The 20,144-nt window shown below is 40.7% G+C and overlaps 1 protein-coding gene across 9 annotated transcripts in view; it reads left to right on the top strand.

The window, feature by feature from the left end:
* The first annotated feature begins 4,771 nt into the window (after nt 1-4,771).
* DTNB (dystrobrevin beta) overlaps nt 4,772-20,144 on the top strand; it is a 253,246-nt gene continuing 237,873 nt past the window's right edge. For 6 of the 9 annotated variants that reach the window (XR_015553675.1, XM_087437043.1, XM_087437044.1 and 3 more), the window contains exons 1-2: nt 4,779-4,933; nt 15,164-15,206. Coding sequence is in view for 7 of the 9 variants with exons in the window: in XM_087437043.1 (XP_087293169.1) it covers nt 15,193-15,206 (14 nt within the window). In the remaining 2 variants the exon portion in view is untranslated. Of the gene's footprint in view, nt 4,934-15,163; nt 15,207-20,144 lie in introns of all 9 variants that reach the window. The other 3 variants (XM_087437045.1, XM_087437047.1, XM_014781904.2) reach the window with 2 other exon arrangements.

Raw genomic sequence — 20,144 nt, forward strand, 5'->3', positions numbered from 1 at the left:
TTATAAGAAGAGATTAGGTCACAGACCCTCACAGTACAGAGAGACGACCACCTGAAGACTCAGGGAGAAGATAGCTATCTACAAGCCCTGGGGAGAGGCCTCAGAAGAAACCAACACTGCCAACACCTTGATCTTGGACTTCTAGCCTCCAAAACCGTGAGAAAATAAATTTCTGTTCTTTAAGCCAACCAGTCTGTGGTACTTCATTATGGTAGTTCTAGCAGACTAGTACATAAATCCTACTTGATCATGGAATACAATTTTTTTTTTTAAAGATTTTATTTATTTTATTTTTTCCCCCCAAAGCCCCAGTGGATAGTTGTATGTCGTAGCTGCACATCCTTCTAGTTGCTGTATGTGGGACTCGGCCTCAGGATGAACGGAGAAGCGGTGCCTTGATGCGCACCCGGGATCCGAACCCGGGCCACCAGCATCGCAGCGCGCGCACTTAACCACCAAGCCACAGGGCTGGCCCGGAATACAATTTTTTAAAATCATATGGGCCTTGTGCTTTTTTGAGAGAAATAAGTTTCTCTATTTCTTTTCCTCTTGTACATGAGTAGCAATCTACAACCATGGGCCAAATCTAGCCTGCTGCCAATTTTTGTAAATCTAGTTTATTTGGGACATAACCACACCCACTTATTTGCATATCATCTATGGCTGCTTTTGTGCTGCAATGACAGAGTTGAACAACTAGGTCTGCAAACCCAAAATATTTGCTATCTGATGTTTTTGAAAAAATTTGCTGACTCCTGCTCTAGTAAATGCTTAGGATAGGCTTATGTGTGCAGTATTTCTTGAGTTCTTGCAATTTTAAAAAAGTTTTTTCTATAGCCTTTGATGCTTGAAAAACGGCATGGATGGATGGATATAAAATACTTAGCTTGCATCTTCTTTCCTTGAGTTTTTAGAAAATGTCAAAACACTGCATCACTATTGCCTTGCTTTGTATGTTGCTCCTGAGAAATCTGACGCCAAATATTTTGGTTACTGGACTCCATAACAAACTACCTACCCTGAAAAGGAATGGCTTAAAGTAAGAACCATTTTAATAATAACAATCTCTGGGGTCAGGAATTTGGGTAGGGTTTGGCTGGACGATTCTTCTGTTCCCCGTGGCTTCAGCTGGGGCCACTCAGTGGTATTCAGCTGATGGCTGGACTGATATAGAGCATTCATGATGACTTCACTCACATCAGCTAGGATCAGCTAGGCCTCTCTTCCTCTCCATGTAGTCTCAGAACCTCTCCACAGGGAGTTAGATATTATATACGGTGGCTCAGGGCTTCAAGAGCGAGCAAGAGCAAGTGTTCCTAAAGACGCAGGTGGACTCTTCAAGACTTCTTATGACCTAGGCTTGGAAGTCCCATAACATCACAAATTCTATTGGTCAAGCAATTCATTTAGGCCAGTCTGGATCAAAAGAAGTGATAAAGAATTTGCAGCCATCTTTAATGTACTACAACCTAATTTTCTTACCCTTTTAAACGATTTGAACTTTTTGCATTGAGGTCTTGAAGGTTATTATTATTATTTTTGTGTAATAGTTTTAAGATGTTAGCTTTCAGAATTGATCATTCTGTGGTCATTTCCTCAAGTACTTGTGGGCCTTTTCATTATGTAGGTTTACATTTTCTTATTTCCAGAAAGTTTCTTGGATTATAGTTTCATTATACGTGGAACTTCAGCTACACATATGTTGGACATTCTTTGCTTGTATTCAATCAAATGACATTCCAAACAGAGAGAGAAACAGCATAAAGGTACGGAGCCAAGAGAAAGTAGGAACATTCTAGGGGTTTGGATGGGGTGTGTGTAGGAAGCGACAAGAGATGAAGTGAAAAGATAGGCAAGGTCTAGATAAATGGAAAGTCTTGTTTGCCATGCTGAGCAGTGACATCCTGGGCAGCAAAGTTTTGGAAGTTTTTCTGACGTGCAGGATGGAATACGGATTGGAAGGAACAAGACTACAAGAGGGAGACAAGATAAAAGGCTATTGCTTTGGTCTATGTGAGAGGGGCTAAGAGCGACAGATTCTAGAGTTATTTATGAGGAGAATCAACAGGATTGTTGAGTGTAGTGGGGATGGGGAGGAAAGAATCAAGGATGACCCCTGGGATTCTGGCAACCGAATGGACAGTAATGCTAAAGAGTTTCAGACACGTAGAGCTTGAGGTGTCTCTAGGACATCCAGGTGAGACATCTGGTAGGCTTTTGAGTATATGGAACTCAGATGGGTGGTCTGAGCTAGACAGCGCATTTGGGATTGCTGATAAATGTGGCAGACGAAGACAGGGAGTGGATGAAACGGTTCAGGGAGAATGTGTGGGGTGAAATGAAAGTTGAGAACAGAACCCTGGAGACTGAGGAGTGGTCAGAGGGGTTAGGAGATGCATCATGTCGTGAAGGCCAATGGAGCTTCAGAAAGAGTAGAGTGCTCTGTGTTGTCACATGCGACCAAGAGCTCTAGTAACATGAGGACTCACAAATGGCGGCACTTAGGGTTAAGCAAGCCATTAATGACTGAGAGCAGTGCAGTGATGTGGTGGGGACAGATGCTACACAGCCATGAGTTGAGGAGTGAGAAGCTGCTGAAGAGGCAGAAGTGAGTAGGCTACTTTCAAGGCATTCGTAAAGGAAAATACAGACAGGGCATAGTAACTAGTGCAGAATCTAGAGTGACAGAGGGGTTTCTTCCTTTTTCTTTAGGACAGGAAAAGCTTGAACATGAATAGATGGTGAAGGCAAAGGACAATGGGTAAGAGGGGTTGGTAATTTTGGGAGTGAGAGGGGGAGAATGATTGAAATACGTTTGAAAGAAGTTTTCTGAAGATGTGAAAGGTGATGAAATCCAGAACCAAGATGGAGAGATGCTAATAGAAGTGTACTTAGTTAGTTCCCAGAATGGTTTATGAGAATCTAGCTCACATATTGAAATTACCTTGGTTTCAATCAATAGGGCAAATATAGCAAGCAATATTTACATATTTATTTTACACTATTTTCACATCTTTTCTCCAAAGGACAAGATCAATGTTTTACCCTCTCAGTGCCTCCCACACAGTTGGTGCTCAATGAGTGGTAAAGGAATAAACAAGATGTCTCACCTATATTCTGAGTATCTTAACATATTCAGACATAGTCAAGACCCTGTATACCAGTGAAAAAGTCTTTTAAGGATGCAAAATAGTCACAAAATTCATGTGTGAAAGGTTATCTGTTTTTGAGGAACCTATTTAGTCTCACTTAAAGTTGGTTACCAGCATTTCCTTCACCATAGGAGTTATTTTTTAAAAATAGGAAGATGAGAGGAGAAGGAAGAGGATGTTCTAAAGGCAGGCGGGCAGGCAGCAGCAGGAGGTGGCACGGTCTGCCTTACCATAAGGTGCCAAAAAGCACTAAAAAATCAGGCACAAAGCATACTGGTTTGGGGTCACTTAGCTTAGGAACTTACATCTTTCATTTACAACCAATAGTTCTTAAAGGACACTGCTGGTTTGAGCCTTAAATAATGTTGAGAAAAATGATTCTTTGAGCCATTAAAAAAAAAAAGTAGCTCTTCCTAATTTGGCATCATCTTCTATGTTTCACACAGTTTGGAAAGGATTCTATCCAGCCATTTGTGATAACACGGATGGACATTGAGGGTATTATGCTAAGTGAAATAAGTCAGAGGGACAAGGTCAAATACCATATGATCTCACTCATAAGTAGAAGATAAAAACAACAACAAACACACAGAGGCAGAGATTGGATTGGTGGTTACCAGAGGGGAGGAGGGGAGGGAGGAGGGTTAATGGGGTGATTAGGCACGTGTGTGGGGTGATGAATTGTAATTAGTATTTGGGTGGTGAACATGATGTAATCTATGCAAAAATAGAAATATAAGGATGTACACCTGAAATTTATACAATGTTATAAACAAATGTTACCGCAATAAAAAAATTAATTAAAAACTTAAAAAAATGGATAATATTAAAACAAAAAAAACTGATGCTGAGATCGTAAACCTTGGTCACCCTCTGTCCTTTGTCCAAGCTATTTTGATGCCTTCCCTTTTTTCTCCTAGGACTTTCTTTTTTTTCCTTGAGGCTGAATCCAAATGCCACCTCTTCCAAGAACCCCTCCGGATCGTCCAAGCGGAAGTAATCGCTTCCTCCTCTGCGCTCCCACAGCATCTTCCTGTGGCTTGGCTTTGCACGGGTCACCAGACCTGGTTGTTTACATGGCTGCCTTTCCACTAAGTTATGCGCTCCTCGAGACCAAGGACCGTGACCGTGACCGTGCAGCCACACAGCACCTGGTACACCGCGAGGCGCTCAGTCGGTGCTCAGTAAACACTTGCTGAGTTGAATTAATTTGGAAAAATCACTCAGGGCAGGATCTCGTGCTCGAGGCGAAGATGAATGATTCATTGGGTTGGTTCTTTGCATTCTTTACCTTGTACTCACGTCGGGCCGAGCATCCAGCTGGCCGAGCAAATACCTGTGGATCTGAAACGCACCTCCGCCGCCCGCCGCCCGCCGCCAGCGTGCAGGAAAACCCCCAGGAGGCACGTTTCCCGCGCCGACCCGGAACCCGCAGGCGAGACGGGGGGGGCGGGTCCCGCCCGGCCGCAGGGGCGGGGCTCGAAGGGAACTCGGCCCGCTTGCCCGCCCCCTCCCCGGCGCGGCGGAAGCCCCGCCCCCAGCCGCGCGCTCGTGCTGGCGGCGCGCGCCCGCCCCCCGCCCCCCACCCTGCGCCCTCGCGCCCTCGCGCCGGGGGCGGGCTCGCTGCGCGTGCCGGGCGCCTGGGAACGTTCGCCGCGGGGGCGGCTCCGGGGCCTGAGCGGGCGCTGCCGTCGCCTCAGCTGTGGGGTCCGGGCCGGAGTAGGCGGAGGAGGCTGAGGCCGCTGGAGACCTTCTCGAGGCCCCCCAGCTCCGGCCGGGAAGTGAGTAAGGTGGGGGGTCCGCGGTAGCGGCCGCGGGCTGCGGGAGAGGAGCGCGGTGCTGGAGCCTCGCGCCCGCGAGGAGCGGGAAGGAGCCAGCGCAGCGGCCGGACCTCGGGAGCCTGCGGGGGTGCGGGGCCGAGAGCGGCGGGGACGGCGCGCGGGGAGCCGGGGCCACTGCACCGCGCGCGCTGCGAGGGGAGACGGCGCCGCGCGCCCGGCCCTGGAGGGGCGGGCGGAGGGGATGGAGCGGAGTCCCGGGCCGGCGCCGCCGGGCTCCGAGCCCCGGGCCGGGGAGGGGTCTCTGGGGTCCCGGGCGAGCTGTGGCTGCGGCGCGCGGAGCCGAGGTGCGGGCACCGGGCTGATGCTGCTGGAGCCGGGCTCGCTGGGAGGAGGCTCTGCGTTAGGTGCTGAAGGAGGCAGGTCCTGGCAGAGGGCAGGTGAGGCAGGCAGGCCCTGGCAGAGGAAGGGAATTTATTTCAGATCACCCCAAAACACTGTTTCCCGAGGCGCCTAACAGTGAACCTGTGCACCGAGGTCACCCTTGGAAGGGAAGTGGCCTGAGAGGACACAGAGGATGCAGCTGACGAATGCTTGCTGTTAAATTCCTGTGCCAGGCCTTCTTGCGATGAGGAAGACTTTCCAGCATTCTTAGTAAATTTATTGATTAGCTACGGTGGGTGGAGAATCGTGGTCAGCACTGGGGCCATAAAATAGTGTAGAACACGCCATAATTTGCTCTTTAGGTGCTGACGTTTTGGTTGTGAAGGTATGCGTATAAAATACAAAGCAGCATTGAATTTTGTCTCGTACCTTATTCACTTTAGGTCTCGTTCATCTTTTCCCGGTGCTGGGAAATTGGGGCCATAAATTGCTTGGTTTGGGGATAAAGCAAGAGAGTCAAAGAAGCTTGCGGGAGAAATTTGGGACAGTTTTGAAGGCTGTTCTGTGTAACATTTAAAGGGGGAGAAGGGAAAAAGAAATTTAGAAAGAGAAAAATTCCCTTCTCAGCTAGAATTAAGCTCCATGGCTATTCACAGCTAAATCCTCAGTGACAAGTACAGTGCCTGGCCCACAGCAGTCAGGCAATAAATATTTATTGCATGAATGAATGAATCAAGCAAGGTTTTGCTGTATTTTACAGAGCAAGGTTTACTCTGTATTTACAGAGTATCAATAACTCTGGTGTTAGGGATGGCTGATGGACTTCCCCTGTTCCTGAAGTTCTCTCTTTTTTATTTTTGGTGGTGTAAGGTAACCCACGTTCTTAGGTGCTGGCATTTAAAGCAATGGCTAAGGTAAGGGAGTCATGATTCCTTGTGGCCGCGCTGCCGCTTTCACATATTTATTGCCTGTCGGCTGTCAGGAGCTTACTCCTTGGGCCATTCATCGCCAATCATCCCATTCTGGCCCTTCTCTTTTCTGCCACTGAGGAAGAAGGGTAGTTTTGTCTAGAGAACATTTTTTTTCATTTTTGTCGTGGTTCTTGGATCTTAGGTCTGTAGTAAGATAATGTGTGTCTGCTCTTCTGTGAGGGCTGGAATCTACCTCTTCTCTGCCTTGGTTGGATTTTTGGACTCTGCAGCTCCAGGCTGCTGTTTCAGTGCCCTGGCTTGCACTGCCTGTTGGGTTACTTTGTCTGCCAAATTAAAACTTGACCTTTTATGAGTTCTGTGAGGATTTTTATCATACATCAGTGGAATTACCTTTGAAGGGGGTTATGTAGTCAGAGTAGTGCTGGCAAGGTTTTTGAGTGTCCCCTATGTGTGAGAGACAAAATTTCTACTGAGCTGGAAAATTAGAACCAATAGAATGCCAAGTTACCGTTTACTTTATGTCTAATAGAAATCTCTCAAGGCCTTTGTTTCCTCATGTAAAAAATAAAGGTAATATTAATCCAAATTTGGCATTGTGTAGTAAGCCTTGGAGAACTAAGTTAATTTCTCATTAGTTTTAGGACTGTGTACTTCAGAGTGCAACCAGCAGGTGTCTACCAGTTCTTGTTTTGGGGTGCCTAGATCCTGTAATTTTGGGTGCCTTGTTCAAGATTCTCCCAAGGATATTGTTTTTTATTTATTTGTGTGTTGAATTTATCAACTTTATTGATGTATAGTTTACATATCATAAAATGTACAGATGTCCCGTGTACAGTTGGATGTGTTTTGAAAAATGTATGTACTGTGTAACCATTATCTCAATCAGGATGTAGAAATTTACATCACCCCAGAAAGTTCCCTCATGCTGGTTTTCAGTCCACCCTCCCTCATTTTGTTTATTTCTAGTTAGACAAGCATCAGGGCTGTGGCGTCTAGTTGTGCAGGGTGTGTACTGCCCAGCTGTAGGGGTGCCATTCACAGCAGAGTCCCTGCGAATGGCAGCTCCTGGGATTGTGTGGTGCACAGTCTGTGTGGCTGTGTACTGCACCTCTGCACATGGCTCGTGAGTGCACACTTTCTTATAAAATACTCCAACAGTACAGACAGTATAAAAGCCCCCTCGGCCTACTCCCTTCTCCCCCCTGAAACTGTGGTTATCACTTTGTTGTGATATTCCCAGCCCTTTCTCTATGCGTTTTCATCTATATATAGGTAATACAGAAAACAGGGTTTCCTCCCACCCCCCACATTAATGACATGACACCATACACATTGTTCTACAACTTTTTTTGTAACAGAATGTCTGAGATCTTTCCATGGTGGAACATAGGGATCTATCTACCTGGTTCTTCTTGACTCCCACACAATCTCTTATGCAGTATGTACTGTACTGTAGTTTATTTTATCCTCTCCTCATTAATGGCCATTTAAGCTGTTTGCCATTCCAGACATTGCTGCAGTGAATGAAAAGTAGATTTGCTGGGTCAAAGGGGTGCACATTTTAAATTTTAATTGATGGAGATTTAACCATGTTGCTACTTGTGGATCTGGCTCATTTATTTTTAACTGCTCAGTAGTGTTCAGTTGTAGAATTAAATCACTGTTTATGTATCCTTCATTCACTGAGGGACAGTTAGGTTACTTTGGATACTAATTCTTTGATAGATATATGTGTTGCAAATGCATCCTGACATCTGAGGCTTGCCTTTTCCCTTTGTTAACAAGGTCTTTGGTTGTATACAAGTTTTAAATTTTAATGTTATATTTAAGAAAAAATTTCCCCTAAGTTAAAAAAAAAAAATTTGTGTGTGTCTGGTTTAAGTAAATTTTCTCTACCCCTGGATATAAATTGTATATTTCTATATTTTCTTCTAAAATTAAAAAAAAATTTTTTTTGCTTTCCATGTGGAATTTCTGTATGGTATAATGAAGAGATATAATGTTTTTTTCCAATTCGGATAACCAGTTTTTCAGCACTTTTTCTCATAATTTTTTTGTTGTAAAATATACATAATGTAAAATTTACCATTTTAACCATTTAAGTGTACAGTTCTGTGGCATTAAGTACATTCACATTGTTGTGCAACCATCACCATCCTCCATGTGCAGAACTTTTTCATCTTCCCCAGCTGAAACTCTGTACCAGTTAAGCACTAACTCCTCATTCTCTCTTTCCTCCAGCCCCTGGAAACGATTCTACTTTATGTCTCTATGAATTTGACTGCTCTGGCTACCTCACGTCAGTGAAATCATACCATATTTGTCCTTTTGTGTCTGGCTTATTTCACTTAGCCTAATGTCTTCAGAGTTCTTCTGTATTGTAGCACGTGTCAGGGTTTCCTTCCTTTTTAAGGCTAAATACTATTCCATTGAATGTATATACCACATTGGTTTATTCATTCATCCATCAGTGGATACTTGGGTTGTTTCCACCTTTTGACTATGGTGAATAACGCTGCTGTGACATGGGTGTGCAAATATCTGTTCAAGTCTCTGCTTTCAGTTCTTTTGTGTGTATACCCAGAATCGTCCATGATATTTAAAAAAATTATGTACATAATTGAATGTGACCAGGATGGGTGGATAGTACAAAGAGTTCCTATATACCCCCTTAGCCCCATGAGCAGTTTCCCCTGTCTTGCATTAGTGTGGTACATTTGTTACAACTGATGAATCAATATTGATACCTGATTATTAACTTAAGTTCATAGTTTATATTAGGCTTTACTTTTTGTGTCCAGCAGTTTTGTGGGTTTTGACAAATGCCACATGTCATGCACTGTCAATGTCATTGCATGAACATTGCATGTAATGTCATTACAGTATCATACAGAATAATTTCATTGCTCTGAAAAACCCCATGTTTCTTCCCTCCTTCTGAGCTCCTGGTAACCACTGATCATTTTACTTTGTCCTCAGTGTTGCCTTTTCCCGAATGTCATATAGTTGGGATCATACAGCATTGTAGCTTTCCAGACTGGCCTCTTTCACTTAGCATTCTGCATTTGAGGTTCCTCTCTATCTTTTCTTGCCTTGGTAGCTCATTTCTTTTTATCGCTGAATAATATTCCATTGTGTGGAGGTACCACAGTTGGTTTATCCGTGCACCTTTTGAAGGACATCTTGTTTACTACAGTTTTTGGCAATTATGAATAAAGCTTCTATAAATATTCATGTGCAGGTTTTTGTGTGGACATAAGTTTTCAACTCTCTAGGGTAAATACCTAGGAGCGTGATTGCTGGATCATATGGTAAGAGTATGTTTAGCTTTGTACAATATGGCCTGTCTTCCAAAGTAGCTGTACCATTTTGTGTTCCCAGTAATTTAAAAAATTTATATCCTAGCACCCTAAATATACTTAAAAAAGAGGTCTTTGTTCTGTAAAATTAAACTTCATCTGGAATGAATTTATATTCTAGTTGTTGCTTTTGTTGGCTGTCTTTTTTTTTTTTGTTTTTGTGAGGAAGATCGGCCCTGAGCTAACATCTGCCAATCCTCCTCTTTTTGCTGAGGAAGACTGGCCCTGGGCTAACATCCATGCCCATCTTCCTCCACTTTATATGGGATGCCGCCAAAGCGTGGTTTGCCAAGCGGTGCATTGGTGCGCGCCAGGATCCGAACCGGCGAACCCCGGGCCGCTGCAGCGGAGCACACGCACCTAACTGCTTGCGCCACTGGGCCGGCCCCTTGGTTGTCTGTCTTAGTGTTATATTTCCTTATGTGTTTTGAAATTTTAATTTACAGACTCATTTGAGTGTGAGTGCTTTTGATTTTCTTTTTCTTATTTCTGTGCTCACCCTTCTCTCTGCGGTGATATTTCAGGTGCTTCCATTGACTTATTGGACCCTAGTCAAGAAATCAGATATGATAATGATGGGTCGGGGTCCTGCTCTTTGAGGTAATTGGGACTGTTTTAGATCCACTCACAGAGTATGTGAATGTCTTGGTTCAGTTCCTGGTCACGAGGCTGTGTTTTTATCTTCCCACCTTTCAAAGCCCAGAGCATTATATAAACCGTAGTTGAATAGCAGTGATGATAATGGGCATTTTTATCTTTTTCCTGAATGGGAATGCTTCCAGTGTTTCACTATTAGATATGATACTTACTGAAGGTTTCTGGTAGATGTCTTTTGTCAATTTAAGGAAGTTTTCTTCTGTTCTTGGTTTGTATTTTTATTGGGTGTTGAATTTTATGGAGGGCTTTTTTTTGGGCTTTTGTTGAAATTAACAGTTTTTAATATGTTAAGAGTAGGACAGACATTTCTGAGTTGTAGATAACTGAGAAACAGATACATTGTATATGATTTACTTGTCAATGCATTTTTAACAAAAAAAAAATGAACCTTTAAAGAAAATACATTTTGATCTTGAATTTTTGTGTGTTCACAACAAAACAGGACTGAAATGCTATAATAATCAGGTTTGGACTAAATATTTTTGTAACTAAGCTTCACTGTAATGAAATAGTGCTCAGTAAAAAAAAAAAAACAAAAAACCAACACACCTTTTTTTGGTAACTTCTGGGACTCTACAAGGATTTCTTCAGCTCCTCACCATTCCAGCTTCTTCTGGCTTCTTTTTCTAAACTCTTTACTCCCTCCTTTTAACTTCTATCTCTGTCTGCTGTGACTCCTCTTGCTGGAGAGAGGCTTTCTTCTGCAAGTAATAATGACTATTATTTATTGTGAGGCTACTGTGTGTCAAGGCATTTTCATAGATAATAGCTACTCTTTAATTTTTACAACTTTTGAAGCTAGGTGTGGTATCTCCAGTGTATGGGCAAGGAAATTGAGGTCAGAGAAGTTAAAACTTGTTTAGGGTCACACAGCTTATCAGTGACAGGGGTAGTATTTGAGCCCAGGTCAGAATTCAAAGCCCATGCTCTTTCTACCTGCTCTCTCTGAACAAGACTGTTTTATGTTCCGAGTTCAACTTGGGTTTTGTCTTTTGGCTTACGCTCGTGATTCCTGAGCATGGTGGTATAACCACTTTGTGTCTCCAATATGATTTCCTTGAGAGACTTTTTCTTTAGTGAGGTACTTCATTGCTTTTTAGCAGTCTGATGTTTTACATCTTCTTGAGAGAGATTTCTTATAAAGACTAAACTTTTCTTAACTACACAAACCAAAACAGAATAAATAGTGTCATGATTAAGCCAGTGCGCTCTGGAGTAAACTGTTTTGGTTGGACCGTGAGTTTATTTTCCTTTAACTTTTTAAGCATCATGAAACATTGGCCCTCAAAGAGGTATAGAGAATAAAAATAGTGAAAATCTGCGTACACACTACTTAAGAAACTAGACTCCTCTTAAGATTGAACTTCCACATAACTCCTTGCCAGTTGTATTTTCCTCCACTTCCGAGGGAACCACTAGTCTGAATTTGATGTTTTTCATTCTTGTACGTATGTTCATACTTTTATTACATGTGTAAATAGCCCTAAAATGTATAATACTGTTTTGCATTAAAAAATTATATTAACAGTATTAAATATATCTTTTTGTAACTTGTTTTTTTCTCTCAATACTGTGAGACTCATCCGTATGGATATATGTAGCTCTAATCCATTCATTTTCTTGGCTGAATAGGATTCTTTTGTGTGACTGTATCACAGTTTACTTTTGTGTTTTCCTGTGGATTGGCAATTAGTTTGTTCTGATTTTTTTTTTTTACTATTTTAAATAATGCTGCTATGAATATTCTTGTCATGTCTGCTTGTGCACACGTGTCTTTTAGAGTGTGTACCTAGTAAACACGTGCCATGCACATCTTCAGCGTTAGTGGATATTGCTAAATTCCTCTCTGAAGTGGTTCCATCAGTTAACATTCACACCAGTGATGTGTGGCTTCTGTTGCTTCCCTGCCTTGCCAACCATTGGTATTGTTAGGTTTTATAATTTTTGCAAATCTGCTGGATGTACAATGTAATCTTATTTTGGTTTTTAATATCCGTTTTTCTTTTTTTTTTTTATGAGGAGGATCAGCCCTGAGCTAACATCCATGCCAATCCTCCTCTTTTTGCTGAGGAAGACTGGCCCAGGGCTAACATCTGAGCCTATCTTCCTCCACTTTATATGGGACGCGGCCACAGCATGGCCTGACAAACAGTGCGTCGGTGCGCGCCCAGCATCCGAACTGGGGCCACCAGCAGCGGAGTGCGCCCACATAACTGCTACGCCACAGGGCCGGCCCCTGGTATATACGTTTTTCTGATTACTAGTGAGTTTGAACATTGCTCCATGTTTTTATTCTCTCTTTAGGTTTTCTCTTCTGTGATTTGCTTGTTTTCATCATTTATCTGTTTTTCTATTGTTTGTCTTTTTCATATTGATTTATAATTTTTACTACATTTTGGATGTTAATATTTCACTTGGCTTCAAATATCTTCTTCTAGTTTGTGGCTTTTAAAACTTTTTAAAAAATAGGATCTTTTGATGCACCGAAATTTTAAATTTGTGATTTTAATTTATTGTTTATGAAATCTTCCCTACAGACACAGAAAAAGTATCTCATTGTCTTCACATATAGAAAGGTGGTATAATGGACCAAGAGTTAGGGGTTCTGGGTTTCTGTTTCCATTTCTTTATTGTGAAGTACAGCTATAAACTGGGACAAGACATTTTATTTACGTGGATGTGCAAAATATGGGGTCTGGGTTAGGTTATTTCTAAGCCCTTGAGATCTGATTCTCTGTTGCTTTGCTTGTGGTTTTTGTAGCTCATCGTCATTACTGCCAATGTGTTAACTGAAATTAAAGATGTGACAACTCAGAAAAGAAACTATTGTTAACATCTAGGATATTGATGTGAAAGCTGAACACTGCTACCATGGTCAAAAAGAAATACAAATAATTTGATTCAGGTTGAAACACATTTAATTGGTCTTATTTTCTTTTCATTAATTCCAAAGTCATTTGAAGAAGTAATTCTTATATATCTTTCTTAAAAAAAAAATCTCTCTAGAGATAAACTTAACTATAGAAATAACAAGGGTACTTTTTCTGAAATATGACTATGAAAACTAGAGCTTTGCATGTCATTTCAAGAGTGTACCTTTTTCTTTATTGTTCATATGCTTTTAATATTTCCTTATTTGATAAGTAGTTTAGTGTCTTTGCTTAGAACTAAAATTTCCTCTTATGAACTGAGCAGCCCATGGCCGGTTTTAGGGAAAACTATGAGGTTTGTCTTTAGCAGACGAAAGGCACCTGTTTCTCCTTTTTGTGGCTTATTTCACCCTGTTTTCTTACATTCTATTCTGATTCCTTAGGCACATTGCATTTCTGCCTCTTTACCTCCTTTCACTTTTGTTAAAACCTTTTCTCTATTCCAAATTTAAAATGTTGCAAATGATTGATAACAAAGTATTTACTCTTCTTCCAGTCTATATTTTTATACTTTTAAATCAGAAGAACTGTAAATTAAGAAAAAGGAGTCTTGCCTATAGAATTATATTCTAGGCATTATCCAAGAGGGTGGTTACATACTAACATCAATAATAATAATAATAATAATAATGATAGCTAATATTTATTAGGCTCTTATTTTGTGCCGGGCATTGTGCTAAATGCTTTACATAATTTATTTAATAGTTACCACAGCCCTATGAGGTTCTATTTGCTATTCAGAGCCCTGTGTAGTAGTGGCTGCAGTTATTGAATGCTTTTTATTGGAACTTTTTTAGATTTGTAAAAAAGAAAATCTGTAGAGTTTTACAAACATTTACTTTCCCTGGCATTTTTTTTAATCTGAAAGAGAAGGGAAAAGAAGTGTTAGAGGAAGAATAGTTGAGAATTTTCCTGAAATAAGCAAGGCAGTTAGTTCTCTTTCAGGGAAGTTTGACTGGTTACAGCTAAGTACTTATTAGTGACAATCTCAGTCATCTCTGACTTCTTAATTCAGTGAGCATCCAGAGAAAAACTGGCAAGAATTTTGCTGGGCGACAGTGAACTTGCACAAGAAGCTTCCATACCTGGATGCTTTGAAGTAACCGAGAGATGGGAGAGTTAAGACATTAACAAAAAGATTCAAGGGAAATGAAGGATATTTAACACTTAGGTGCAGTACAGAGACATTCTGGAAAAGTTTCTAGAGCCTGCTCCTTCCTTTATTCTTTACTGTGGGAGTTACTTAACTTCTCCCTGCACACTTAGTCCAACTCTGGAACACATCACTTCCTATATAGAACTGACAAGGGGCTAAGCGTTTTGTTGCGCTGGCCTCTGGACCCCATTTATTTTATTTTATTTTTATTTTTATTTTTTTGGTGAGGAAGACTGGCCCTGAGCTAACATCCCTTGCCAGTCTTCCTCTTTTTTGCTGAGGAATATTAGCCTTGAGCTAACATCCGTACGCATCTCCCTCTACTTTGTATGTGGGATGCTGCCACAGCATGGCTTGATGAATGCCTGGAATTGCGGAGCGTGCAACTTAGCCACTATGCCACCAGGCTGGCCCTGGACCCCATTTGACTGTGACTTAAGGTCTGATCCAGCACCACCGTTTGGGGATGTATGCTTTTCTCCCTTTTGGAGTCCTCGTGTTTGCCCTGGAGGGGGCGATGTGGCACAGCGGAAAGAGTGGGCTGTAGAGTCAGATCGGTTACCTAACTCCATAAATTACTAGCTTTGTAGCCTTAGGCCAAGTTAGCTAACCACGTAGGCCCTAAATTTCTTCATCTCGTTCTACTATCCATGTTCCTCAGTTGCTCCCTCAAGCCTAGCACAGTCCCATCTTCTCATTCTAGTTTTTTTTTAAAAGCAATGGTTTCCAAAGTGGGAGGCCTGCAAAATGATCCTCTGGGCAGAGTATAACAAGAGAATATGGGCAATTAACTTTTACTAATATTTAATCCACAGGTTGACTCTTTACTACATCTGCATGTCTGATGATATACACCAGGTATGGGAAGCGAGGTAACCTGTGAGGAAGATAGTGCGGACACCACAGCCTGGAACGTGAGCCTCCTTATTAGTGTACTTACATTCCATTCAGACATATTACGGTTCACTCCTGCCTCGTTTAGTGGTCTTTCAGATTAGTATATTATCTGATTTGAATGAAATGAACCTTGCTATATAGACAAAGGGCTTAAAAAGATTCCTGCAAAACCGCAGATTGAAGTTTTAGATTCCAAGATTGAAGTGATATTGCAAGGACACATGAACAGCAAGAAGAAAGCAGAGCTGAAACTTCTATTTATATTGTGAGCTTGTTGTCAGTCAAATGCAAAGTACAAAACAATAATGATCTAAGCAGTAAAAAAAACCCTTAAAGTTGTTAAAAATACTATTTGATATATGGATTTATGTACACTGTTGAGTATATTGTGCCTTAAGATATTCACTAGTGATAGTATGAGGCTAATATTACCAGTTGAGATATTGTAAAACTAAGCATTCAGAATATGAAGACAAACTTATTGAGCTTTTTCAGTGATAGTTACAGTCATGTGCTAATTAATCTAGTACCTTAAAATTTTATTAACAGTGATACATTTTTGGAAATTTCTTTGGAATTTTCTTACTTTAGGACTAAAAGACAAAAAACCATAAACCTTTGTTCTTCCTGTTTGGATAAAAGTGGCTAAAATAATATATAGACAAGTTAATAATTTTAGTTTGGTGACAAACTAAATGCATCCTTTGTTAGCAAATGTTGTTGGGATACTCATGGAAGACATTGCTAAAGATTTGAAGTAATAAATGTTATACCAAATTATGGGGTTTGTGAGAGTTTCTGCACATTTGGATAAAAGTACGGAGCTTATGGTATTTGGTATACTCCATTTTAATAAAAAAATATATGGAGACCTGCCCCTTTACCCTCCCCCACCACTGAAGAAAAGATTTACCAGAGAATACACTCAAAGTAAATAGCTTCAAATTTTATTATGAAATAGGACCTATAAAGCATAAAGAATGATACAGTGTACCCAGAACCCAGCCTAATAAATAAAACATAGCTAATAGTGTTGGTATCCCTCTGCAGTCACATTATTCTGCTTCCATCTCCAGAGGTAGTCACTTTTCTGAATTTGGTGATGCATGTTTCATGTGCATTTGGAAAGAATTTGTGTTTTGTCATTATTGGGTGGAATGTTCCATAAATATCAATTAGATCCAGTTGGCTGATGGTGTTGTTCAGTCCTTTCATATCCATCTTTCTGCTTGTATAGATCGTAGAGGAGTGTTGAAATCTCCAAGTATAAGTGTGGATTTGTCAGTTTCTCCTTTCAGTTCTATCAATTTTTGCTTCGTGTATTTTGAGGCACTAAGTTTAGGTATGTAGACATTTAGGATTATTATGTCTTAGGGAATTCTATATGTTACAGGCCCAGTAATACAATTTTATAGATATTGTTTTATGCAGTTGCTTTTTAAATCAGTTAAGAGAATAAAGGAAAAGAAATATGTAATTGTACTGTCTTTAAAAAAAAAACTTTAGTTTTTAGATTTACTGAAAAATTGAACAACAACGAAGAGTTCCTCTATGCATCCCATCCTGTTTCCTGTGTTTAGCTCCTTACATTAGTATTGGTTCACAATTAATGAACCAATGACGATACATTATTATTAGCTAAAATCCATACTTTATTCAGATTTCCTTAATGTTTCCCCAGTGGCCTTTTTCTGTTCCAGAATCCCATCCAAGACACCACATTACACTTAGTTGTCGTGTCTCCTTAGACTTCTCTTGGCTTTGTCAGTGTCTCAGACTTTTCTGATCCAGTTTTTGATGAAACTTGACAGTTCTGAGGAGTACTGGTTAGGTATTTTGTAGATTTTCCCTCAGTTGAGATTTGCCCTGATATTTTTCTCCTGATTAGACTGGGTTTAGAGGTTTTTGGGAGGAGGACCACAGAGGTAAAATGCCATTTTCATTACATCATGTCAAGGGTACATACTGTCAACATGATTTATCACCACTGATTGTTGAACTTAATCACTTGGCTGAAGTGGTGTTTATCAGCTTTCTCCACTGTCAGGTTATTTCCACCTTCCCCTTTACCTCCTTGGAAAGAAGTCACTGTGTGCAGCTCACACTTGAGGGGTGGGGAGTTATGCTCTACTTTCTTCAGGGTGGAATATCTACATAAATTATATGGAATTCTTCTGGTTCTTTTTTATTGGAGAATGATTTTATAAACCAGAATTTGGGAACTAGCTGTGCTCATTGCTATTCGGATATTGTTGTTTATAGCCTGTCTCGGTTGACAGAGCAAGGACATATATATGTGTATACTAACCCATGTATGTCCACGTATCTACAAATACTTCTGTATGTAACTAGCTGTATCTATATTAAGCTAAATATGAACTTATACTGATGTCTCCAGTTGGAATCCATTGCCATCTGGAGCATTCTAGCTTCTTTCCCACTTTGCTTATCTGTAACCTCACACCCCACCATCTGCCATCCATTTACTTAATTGTTCAGTTCCAGTATACATGCAAAGCAGTATCAGAATTGTTAACCCTTAACCTGTGGGAAACTAGAGTCCAGTACTTATGTGTATTTTGTTTTGCCTTTAGCCGTAGAGACACCATTCATTTCCAGAGTTACTTAGGTCATTACTTTTCCCCCACCCTCTTCAGTGAGGTTGTTTCATACATTTGTAATACAGTTAGACTGGTCACGTTCTGCATTTCCTCCTTGGTGCTCTGACATCCTAAAGGGTTTTTAAAAAATATATGCATACATTAAGGTTCACTCATACATTGTACGTACATTAAGGTTGTAAATTTCTATCGGTCTTGACAAGTGCTTAGTGCTCTGTGTCCACCCATACAGTATCATACAGAAGTCTCACCACCCTGAAAATTCCCCTGTGCTTCACCTGTTCACCCCTCATCCCTTCACCTCAAGTCACTGGCAACCACTGATCATTTTACCATTTGTGTAGTTTTGTTTTTTTCTGGAAAGTCATAAAATTGGAATCATACAGTATGTAGCCTTTTCAGACTGGCTTTTCTCAGTTAGCAATATGCATTTAAGCTTCCTTCCTGTCTATTCATGGCTTGATAGCTCATTTATTATTGCTGAACAGTATTCATTTATGAAAGTACCACAGTTAGTTTATCCATTCATCTATTGAAGGGCGTCTTGGTTACTTTCAGTTTTTGGCAATTGTGAGTGAAGCTGGTATAAACACTTGGGTGCATATAAGTTTTCAACTCAGTTGGGTAAATATCTAGGGGTTCAATTGCTGGATCATATGGTAAGACTATGACTAGCTTTGTAAGAGACTGCCAAACTATCTTCCAACATGGCTGTTTGTGTGTGCCTGCTAGCAATGGATGAGAGTTCCTGTTGCTCTGCATTCTTGTCAGCATTTGTTATGGTCAGTTTTATGGATTTAGCCATTCTAGTAGGTGTATAGTGCTATGTCATTGCAGTTTTAATTTGTAATTTACAGTGACAAATGATGTTGAACGTCTTTTCATATGCTTATTTACCATCTGTGTATCTACTTTGGTGAGGTATCTGTTCAGATCTTTTGATCATTTTTTTGTGTGTGTGTTTGAGGAAGATTGGCCCTGAGCTAACATCTGCCAGTCCTCCTCTTTTTGCTGAGGAAGACTGGCCCTGGGCTAACATCCATGCCCATCTTCCTCTACTTTATATGGGATGCCGCCACAGCGTGGCCTGACAAGCGGTGCGTTGGTGCGCGCCTGGGATCTGAACTGGCGAACCCTGGGCCGCCGCAGCAGATCGCGTGCACTGATTCGCTTGTGCCACCGGGTCGGCCCCCTCTTTTGATCGTTTTTTTTTTTTTTTGTAATTTTATTTATTTATTTTTTTCCCCCAAAGCCCCAGTAGATAGTTGTATGTCATAGTTGCACATCCTTCTAGTTGCTGTATGTGGGACGCGGCCTCAGCATGGCTGGAGAAGCGGTGCGTCGGTGTGCACCTGGGATCCGAACCTGGGCCGCCAGCAGCGGAGCGCGTGCACTTAACTGCTAAGCCACGGGGCTGGCCCCTGATCATTTTTTAATTGGGCTGTTTCTCATTGAATTTTAAGAGTTCTTTTTATAATTTGGATACAAGTCCTTCATCACATATGTGTTTTGAAAATAATTCTTTTACTCTGGGGCTTGTCTTTTCATTCTCTTAACAGTATCTTTTGCAGAGCAGTTAATTTTGATAAGATTCAACTTACCATTTTTTTCTTTGATGGATTGTTTTTTTTGGTATTGTATCTAAAAACTCGTTCATTCAGTTTGGCTTTGGGTTTAGGACATTAAACAGCCTCTTCTAAGAACTTATAGTTTCAACTCTTTAGATCTGAAGAAACTGCTTATATTCTCATAGCTAGGACTCTGGTCTTTACATTTTGTAGACTAAGGCTGTGCTCTGTGTCTTCTCTTTTTTAATTTTGATTAATTTTGCTTCAAAGATGTTTATTGTTGCATTGTTCATAATAGTAGATAATTGGAAATAATTGCCAACAATCAAGGCTTGGGTGAATGACTGTGATAAAATTCAATTCTGCCATTCAAAATTATGTTTTGAAGGGTACTCAATGACATGGGAAGGTGTTCAAATAGATTGTTACATTTTTCCCCAGTTTTAGTTATTAGAATAGTATATATTTAAAGTATACAACATAATGATTTGATATATATATACGTTGTGAAATGATTACCACAATCAAGTTAATTAACTTATCCATCACGTCACATAGTTACTGTTTTTGTGGTGGTGGTTTAAGATCTACTCTCCTAGCAAATTTTAAGTATACAAGATAGTATTAACAATTATAGTTACCATGCTGTATATTCGATCCCCAGAACTTATTCATCTTATAACTGAAAGTTTGTACCCTTTGACTAACAT

Source organism: Ceratotherium simum, chromosome 11 (genome assembly GCF_057802395.1).
Source record: "Ceratotherium simum simum isolate JZ-2026a chromosome 11, ASM5780239v1, whole genome shotgun sequence".
Classification (NCBI taxonomy): domain Eukaryota; kingdom Metazoa; phylum Chordata; class Mammalia; order Perissodactyla; family Rhinocerotidae; genus Ceratotherium; species Ceratotherium simum.